The 8,694-nt window shown below is 53.0% G+C and overlaps 1 protein-coding gene across 1 annotated transcript; it reads right to left on the bottom strand.

The window, feature by feature from the left end:
• Nucleotides 1-7,443: 7,443 nt before the first annotated feature.
• On the bottom strand, nt 7,444-8,376 carry LOC144248784 (olfactory receptor 14J1-like). The gene has a single exon (XM_077790775.1). The coding sequence runs from the start codon at nt 8,374-8,376 to the stop codon at nt 7,444-7,446; it is 933 nt and encodes a 310-aa protein (XP_077646901.1).
• Nucleotides 8,377-8,694: the final 318 nt, after the last annotated feature.

Here is an 8,694-nt window from a genome sequence, read left to right as displayed (position 1 = left end):
CAAATCTGAGCTCCCTCCAGCCCAGGCTGCACCTGCAGCTTTCAGCTCCTTGGCTCCAACTCCCACCTGCTTTCCTTGGAGAAGGAGCTGCCTGAGACACAGAGGGATGTTCATTTCTTGCCAGCCAACAAAGCCAAGGGAAGGCACAGCTCCATCCAATGCAAAAGTCATTCCTCTGCTGGATATTAAATCCATTGTGCACAGCAGACAGTCTCAGAGCAATGGAAAACACCTTCTGTGCCCAGCACAGATCCCAAAGTCCCCCTAAACCCTCCCTGCCCCAATTCTGCCCAGATTTGCTCTTTGCACACAGGAGTCACAGGCTGAAGTCAGGAGCTCCCTCCATGGCCAGAGGGAGGAAAAGAGGGAAAGTGGATGAAGAGCTCTCCTGTGCAGAGCCAAGGTCCAAGTGCCCCTGCAGTGGGAACCACAACTCATCAGGTTTGTGTCCTTTGGGCTCAGGGATGGTGACACTCAGAGGCACAGAAAGGTTTCTTGTCAGCTAACACAAGTTGAACATTTGAACAATTTAATAATCATCACAGCTCTTCCCTCAGCTCTCTGGGATGTCCCAGCAGCATCTGACATGTTCCCCGTCCCCAAGGGATTTCTATACAGGGACAGTTTTAGACAAAGACATAAGAAAAGGCAATTTTGTGACGGACAAAAACACAATTAAAATGTTGACTAATGTGATATTTATTTGAACTTCTGAAAGAGAGGACAACTCCCTGAAGCTCAAAGCATGAAACCAGTCAGTGGAGAGGCACTTGAATGACCCGAGAGCACCTAGATGAGGAAATCTGGGAGCACCAGGAAGGACATAGATCCAGTTGGTCTAGTGAAGAGATGTCCTTAGACATACCCATTTCAACAGAAGACTTGGAAAATCCTGAAGGAAGAGGGAGGTGATATAATAAATTGAATATTGGTGATGCAAATAGAAGGCAAGATCAGTATTTCTCCTCATGCCATCAGTACACTTCCAGGAAATTCCTGATCCTGGTGGGAAAACTTTGCCATTTCTTAACCATTCTCAAGTGACCCAGAAAAAAAAAATAACCATTTGTAATATGAAATGTACAAGTACTAACATCTGTGGCCCTTTTCCAGGCAGACATCAGCTGTGTGCCCATGGACAGGCAGTGCCACTTGTGCCCTGAGGTGCCGAGCTGGGATTGGATCTCTCAGAGAGGAGCTGAGGGAGAGCAGAGCACCTTGCAAGCTGCAGGTCCCTGCCAGCCCCACAGTGCTCCTGTGCCATCAACATCTGCTCTGCTCCAGTCTGGAACAGGGCCCAGCACGGTGCCGGGACCATCAGAGAGCTGAGGTGTGTGCTGGAATTCCATGCCCTCCCCATGGCGCAGCAGCCCTGCATTTCCCTGCTCCAGCCTTGGTCTCCAGCACAGCCATGGACACTGATGGTTTCTGTGCCAGGCTCTCCCAGCCCAGCCCAGCTCCCTGCCAGCTCTGCCAGCTGCCCTGAGCTCTGGGCAGCACCAAGGGCCTCTCCCCAGCACAGCCCAGCCGGCTCTGGCCCCACAGCTCTGCTCAGCCCAGGCTGCTCTGGGCACTGCCCCACGGCCTCAGCCCCTGCCAAGGGCACAGCAGCAGCTGCAGCTCAGCCAGGACTCAGCCCCACCATGGGGGAAGGGGCTTGGCCAAGGCCAAAGGAGCTCCCTGGCTGCCCTGCTCCCCTCTGCCTGAGGTGCTGAGAGCTCTGCAGCCCCTCCTGCCATCCCATCTGCCCAGGCCAGCACAAGAGCCCCGGCCCTGGGGCCCTCCAGAGCTGCTCCTGCTCCAGGCCCAGGGCCCATCGCAGAGCTGGGGCAGCCACAGAGCTGTGCCCATTTCTGTTCATTGCTGCTCTGATGGGGATGCATCCTCAACCACTTGGGGGTTGATGATGAATTTTACTGCTCCAGAGAGCTCTTCTTTCTTGAGCTCTTCAGTTCAGGAATTCAGTGGCAAAAGGCTTCTAAACATTTGTTCAAAGTGCCATAACAAGGAAAAACCCATGGGAATAATTCAAGTCCTCAATTCTTCTGTAGTTAATTAGACAGATTTCAGAAATGTATACAAAGGGAATATACTATATTGAAAACAGGGCAGAGAGAATTGTTATTTTCCTGTTAATAGACTGATATCAGCAATGTCAAATTTATATTTAGCCCCAGCACCTTTTAACGCTGTCTGAACATATATGAAAATCAAGACCCTTCATAGCTGACAATCAATAACACTTTGTCCCCACCCAATCCCCACGATTTCCCTCATCCAACCCCTGGCACTCAGAGCAGCTGAGGAATGGAGTCACATCCAGGGGTGTCCCCAGGGCTCAGGACTGGGGCCAGGTCAGTGAAATCTCTTTATTGCTGATCTGGACGAGGCCATCGAGGGCACCCTCAAGCAGTTCCATATGAGCCCAGGCTGGGTGGGAGTGTGGCTGTGCTGGAGGGCAGGAAGCTCTGCAGAGGGATCTGGACAGGCTGGAGCCATGGGCCCAGGACAATGGGATGAGGTTCACCAAGGCCAAGGGCCAGGTCCTGCCCTGGGCTCACAACCACCCCAAATGCCTGGCCGTGCCCTGCCCCTGATCCCCACAGCCTGTTTCCTTCATCCCTGCATTGCCAGGGACTTTCTGGGACAAGGGAGCTCTGCTCTGGGGATGGAGGGAGGGCCCAGTGCCACCACTGCAGTGGGAACCACAACTCATCAGGTTTGTGTCCTTTGGGGGTCAGGAACCCGTGAGACTCAGAGGCACAGAAAGTTTCTCTTCATGGCCAACAGACCATGGTTGAACTATGTGCAGGATCCCAGCAGTGTCTGATGAGTCCACCATCCACAAGTGATTTTCATGCTAGAATGAATTTCTGACAAATGTGGTTCTGTGATAGATATAAACACAGTTAGGTTCTTGTATCAGGATGCTCATCCTGAAGTGGGGGAAAAACAGCTCAAACAATTCCTGATGTGCAAAGCTGTCAGTGGTGGATGGAGAAGGGAGGTCAGGCTGCTTTTGGTGTTGAGGAAATGCTGAAATCAGCCTGACTCATTTCATCTCCTCCTGGCCTGGCTGATCTCCCCTCTTTCCCCTTCCACCCATTGGCTTCTGTCTCCCACCAGGCCCCCTGGTGAAGAGCCTGGCTCTGTGTTCTCCATCCCCTCCTTGCTGGCACTGCCAGGCTGGGATAAGGAGCCCCTCAGCCTTTCCTGCTCAGGCTGAACAAGCCCAGCTCCCTCAGCCTCTGCTCACAGCCCAAGGGCTCCAGCCCCACCTTGGAGGCCCTTCCCTAACCCTGCTCCAGCTGCCAGACATCTTTCCAGCCCTGGGGAACGCAACCCAGGCCACAGGACCTGGATAATCCACGTCCTTGGTGTCCTGGTCACACAGCCTTAGCCCCTTGTCCCCATGTCAGGCTCTTTGGTAGATCCTGTGGAACATCCTTTGGTGGAGGCTGTGGCTCCAGGGGACTGGGGGGATACCAGGGGACAGGGACCCTGCTGGGCATGAACAGCATTGGACTTGTTGGGAGAAACTGTGAGGGGGAGCTGGGGTAGAGTGACCAACCCAGTGACCTCACAGAGCCTGCCTGGGATGTCACACAGCCCCTCTGGGATGTCACAGCCCATTCTGTAATGTCACACAGATGGTCTCTGGTGTCACAGACAACTCTGTGATGTCACAGTCTGCTCTGCAATTTCAGAGCTCTGTCCTGTGATGTCAAAGCCTGCTCTGTGATGTCACAGAGATGGCCTATGATGTCATAACTTCTTGATGACATCACATTAACCACTCAGTGATGTCATGGACCATTCTGGCATAGATCACTCATGTGATGTCATAGCCCACTCTTTGACCTCATGTAACCAGATGATAAATTGTCTCCACCAGGTGAGCTGACAACTGGAGCTTGTTCTCCAAAACCAACAGGCCTATGGAAACCACACAATGCCCATTGTGGGACAAGGGGAACTGGAAGTTCACCAGCCTCTTTATCTTGCCAGCTCAGCCAAGCCCACAGGAACATTGGGGTCCACGACCACCAGAAACCACCAGAGAGACCCCCAGGACAGAACACATGCGTAAAGGGGAGGGGAAATATGTTAATGATTTTCGGGAAATGATTATCAGATGTGTGTTTAGTCCAGGACAATCAATGAATATGAGTGCAAAATACAGAATATGAACAGAAACTTTCTTGTACTCAGTATGCTCGGCTTTGGGAGGAGCTATCCCCCATGCATCCGGCTGAATAAAGAATGCTGATTCTTAATGCTGCACTGGTGTTAAGGAGTTTTCTCTTTTACCAAATTTTTGGTAACACTCCACTCCCAATGAAAGCTCTGTCTCCTGCTGCTCACAAACAGAGAAGGGCTGGTGGCAGATGTGGGGTTTGGAGGCTGCCTGGGGCACTGGGACCATGAAATAATAAAGTTTTCAATGATCTGTGAAAGAAGGAGGGGCAGCAGCAGAACTTGCACACTGGAATTAGGAAGGGCAGACTTTGGCCTATTTAGGATGCTGATTTGGGGAGTACAGAACCAGGTACTGATTTTTTAAGGGAAACAGCCCTTAAAAACAAAGGGGTCCAGGAAGGATGGACACATTTCAGGAAAGTAATCTTAAAGGGGAAGGAGCAGCCTGTCCCAGTGTGGCAAATGATGAGCTGGTGAGGAAAATGACTGTCCTGGCTGCCCATGGAGCTTTTGTGGGAACTCAGGGGAAAGAAGAGGGCACATCAACTTTGGACAGAAAGTCAGGCAACTTAGCAAGTTTTTAGGGACATTGTTAGGTCATGGAGAAAAAACAAGGAAAGAGGTGAAATCTCAATTAGAGCTTAACCTGGCCACTACTGTGAAAAATAATAAAAAATGTCTCTATGAATAAATTCATAGTAAAACGTGGTATAAGGAGAACCTCTACTCTTTATTGGATTCAGTGGAAAATATAGTAACTAAAGATAAGGAAAGACCAAGATATTTAACTCATTGTTTGTCTCAGTTTTCAATATATGGAGAGGTTGTCCTCAGGACAAGAGTTCTCCTCAGCTGGTAGATGGGCACAGGGAGCAGGACAGCCCCCTGTAATCCAGGAGGAAGCTGCTGGTGACCTGCTGAGCCACTCAGATGCTCACAGGTGTATGGGATCAGATGGGATCCATCCTAGGGGGATGAGGGAGCTGGGGGATGAGCTCCCCAAGCTGCTCCCCATCATTTACCATCAGTCCTGGCTCACCAGGGAGGTCCCAGAGCACTGGAGGTGCCAGTGTGAGCCCATCCCCAGGAAGGGCTGGAAGGAGGATCTGGGGAGCTCCAGGCCTGTAAGCCTGACCTCGGTGCCCAGCAAGGTTATGGAACAGATCACCCTGAGAGCCACCACAGGGCACCCACAGGATGGCCGAGGGGTCAGAGACAGCCAGCGTGGATTTAAGAGGGGCAGGCCCTGCCTGAGCAACCTGATCTCCTTTTATAACCAGGTGACCCACCTGAGGATGTGGGAAAGGCTGTGGATGTGTCCATCTGGACTTCAGCAAAGCCTTGGACACTGTCCCTGACAGCATTCCCTGGAAAAGCTGCAGCCCACGGCTTGGGCAGGTTCCCTCCTGGCTGGGAGATGGAAGAGCTGGCTGGAGGCTGGGCCCAGAGAGGGGTGGGGATGGTGCTGCACCCAGCTGGTGTCCAGTCCCTGGTGCTGTCCCCAGGGATCTGTGTTGGGCCCAGTCCTGTTTAACATCTTCACCGATGATCTGGGTGAAGGGATCGAGTCCAACATCCCCAAATTTGCAGGTGACACCAAGCTGGGTGTGAGTGTTGATCTAGTGGAGGGCAGGACAAGAAGACACAGCCTCCAGCTGCACCAGGGGAGGTTTAGGCTGGACAAGAGGAAGAAGTTCTTCATAGAAACGGTGAGTGGGCATTGGAATGGGCAGGCCAGGGGGGAGGTGGCAGAGTCACTGTCCCTCTCCAGTGGCACTCAGTGGCATGTCTGGGTGACAAGGCTGTATTAGGGCATTGGTTGGACTTAATGATCCCAAAGGTCTTTTCCAGCCTCTTTGATTCTGTCATTCTGTGATGATTGGGACACTCTGGGGCCATTGTGACCCTGCATGGCCTCGTGGAACTAAGAGGACCATGGTGACACTGTGCAGCCCCATAGAACAAGGGCTCCATTGTCGTGCTCTGGGGCCCAATGGAACCAGGGAGTCCCCGTGACACTGGGTCCTGGTGGAACCACAGAGGCCATGGTGACACTGCGGGGCCTCGTGTGACCGAGGGGTTTCACCACTGTGACACTGCCAAACCAAGGAGAGCATTGGGAGAGTCCAGGGCCCAGGGGAACCAAGGGTCTTTTCTGACACTGCAGGGCCTCATGGAACCAAGGGGACATTGTGACACTGCAGGACCTTGTGTAACCAAGGGGCCACTGTGACACTCTGGGGCCTCAGGGAATCTGGAAGGCCTTTGTGACACTGTGTGGGCTCGTGGAAACAAGGAGTCCATTGTGACACTGAGGGGACTTGTGGAACCACAGAGAGCATTGTGACAGTGTGGGACCTCGTGTGACCATGGGGCCTTTGTGACACCCTAGGGCTTCATGGAACCAAGGGGCCACTGTGAAACTGTGGCACCAACGAGAACATTGTGACACTGTGGAGCCCCATGGAACCAAGGAGTCCATTGTCACATTTTGGGACCCATGGAACCAAGGAGACCAGTGTGACGGTGCAGGGCCTGGTGTAACCAAAGGGACATTTTGACACTGAGGGGCACCTTGGAACCAAGGACATCTTTGCAGATGACACCAAGCTGGATGTGAGTGTTGATCTGCTGGAGGGTAGGAGGGCTCTGCACAGGGCCCTGGACAGGCTGGATCCAGGGCCCAAATCACACAAGGTGAGGTTTAACAAGTCCAAGTGCCGGGTCCTGCACTTTGGCCACAACAACCCCTGCAAGCGCTACAGGCTGGGGACAGAGTGGCTGGACAGCAGCCAGGAAGAAAGGGACCTGCAGGGTCTGAGGGACAGCAGGCTGGACATGAGCCAGCAGTGTGCCCAGGTGGCCAAGATGGCCAATGGCTCCTGGCCTGGACCAGGAATGATGTGGCCAGCAGGAACAGAGCTGCTCTGCCAGCACTTATCTGCCCCCAGCTCTGCACACAGATATTGCTGCTGCAGCTCCAGAGAAGGCAACAAAAGGGCATCTCTCCAGAAAACTTTGCTGGGACATTGTTTACTCTTGTTAAAGCCACTGAGAGCGGAGCTCCTCATTGACACTGTCTGGCCACAGGGAAGGTGCAGAGAAACAAAATGAGAAATGGCACAAATAATGACATTTCTGTGTGGGCAATCTGAAAAAAAATAAAACAAACAAAAAAAACTACTACAAGCATGACCATAAACAACTTTTATTACAAGTAATTTCCAGAAATTGGCCAGCAGTTTAATATTTCTGAAACAATCCAGTCATCAGTCTCCTCACTGCAGCCTTGAGCTCCTGGTTCCTCAGGCTGTAGATGAGGGGGTTCAGGGCTGGAGGCACCACCGAGTACAGAACTGACAGGGCCAGATCCAGGGATGGGGAGGAGACAGACTGGGGCTTCAGATGAGCAAATGCTGCAGTGCTGACAAACAGACATACCACGGCCAGGTGAGGGAGGCAGGTGGAAAAGGCTTTGTGCCGTCCCTGCTCAGAGGGGATCCTCAGCACAGCCCTGAAGATCTGCACATAGGAAAAAACAATGAACACAAAACAGCCAAATACTAAACACACACTAACAGCAATGAGTCCAAATTCCCTGAGATAATATTTGGAGCAGGAGAGCTTGAGGATCTGTGGGATTTCACAGAAGAACTGGCCCAGGGCATTGCCATGGCACAGGGGCAGGGAAAATGTATTGGCTGTGTTCAACAGAGCATTGAGAAAGGCACTGGCCCAGGCAGCTGCTGCCATGTGGGCACAAGTTCTGCTGCCCAGGAGGGTCCCATAGTGCAGGGGTTTGCAGATGGACACGTAGCGGTCGTAGCACATGATGGTCAGGAGGGAAATTTCTGCTCCAGTGAAGAACAGAAAGAAAAAGAGCTGTGCAGCACATCCTGTGTAGGAGATGGTGCTGGTGTCCCAGAGGGAATTGTGCATGGCTTTGGGGACAGTGGTGCAGATGGAGCCCAGGTCGCTGAGGGCCAGGTTGAGCAGGAAGAAGAACATGGGCGTGTGCAGGTGGTGGCCGCAGGCTACGGCGCTGATGATGAGGCCGTTGCCCAGGAGAGCAGCCAGGGAGATGCCCAGGAAGAGGCAGAAGTGCAGGAGCTGCAGCTGCCGCGTGTCTGCCAGTGCCAGCAGGAGGAAGTGGCTGATAGAGCTGCTGTTGGACATTTGCTGTGGCTGCACATGGGCACCTGTCCATGGAGAAAGGACAGGGACAAGTCAGGAGAGGCTTCTTGGAGTCAAACCTGGGCCATTCCGTGCAGCCTGTCCTGCTGGAACTCAACCACCTTTGTTCCTGCTCTGGGAAAACCCTCACCCAGGTCCCTGCCTGAGCTCCAGTTGTGCTGGCTGAGTGTGCCAGGAGCAGCGAGGTCTGTATGTGGGGGCTCTGGAGGAGCCATCCCTGCCCTGCTGCCCTGGGTTTGTGGCCATGTGGCAGAGGGACAAGGCTGGATATTCAGGATCTGTCAGGGGAATCACTCCTAC

The sequence above is a fragment of the Lonchura striata genome, unplaced genomic scaffold (assembly GCF_046129695.1).
Source record: "Lonchura striata isolate bLonStr1 unplaced genomic scaffold, bLonStr1.mat Scaffold_85, whole genome shotgun sequence".
Taxonomy (NCBI): Eukaryota; Metazoa; Chordata; class Aves; order Passeriformes; family Estrildidae; genus Lonchura; species Lonchura striata.
Note: the sequence above shows the minus strand (reverse complement) of the source record. Positions and strands in the feature narration are given on the sequence as shown.

Coding starts and splice junctions, on each gene's coding strand:
- LOC144248784 (XM_077790775.1), bottom strand. CDS start 8,376: ATGTCCAACAGCAGCTCTATCAGCCACTTCCTCCTGCTGGCACTGGCA.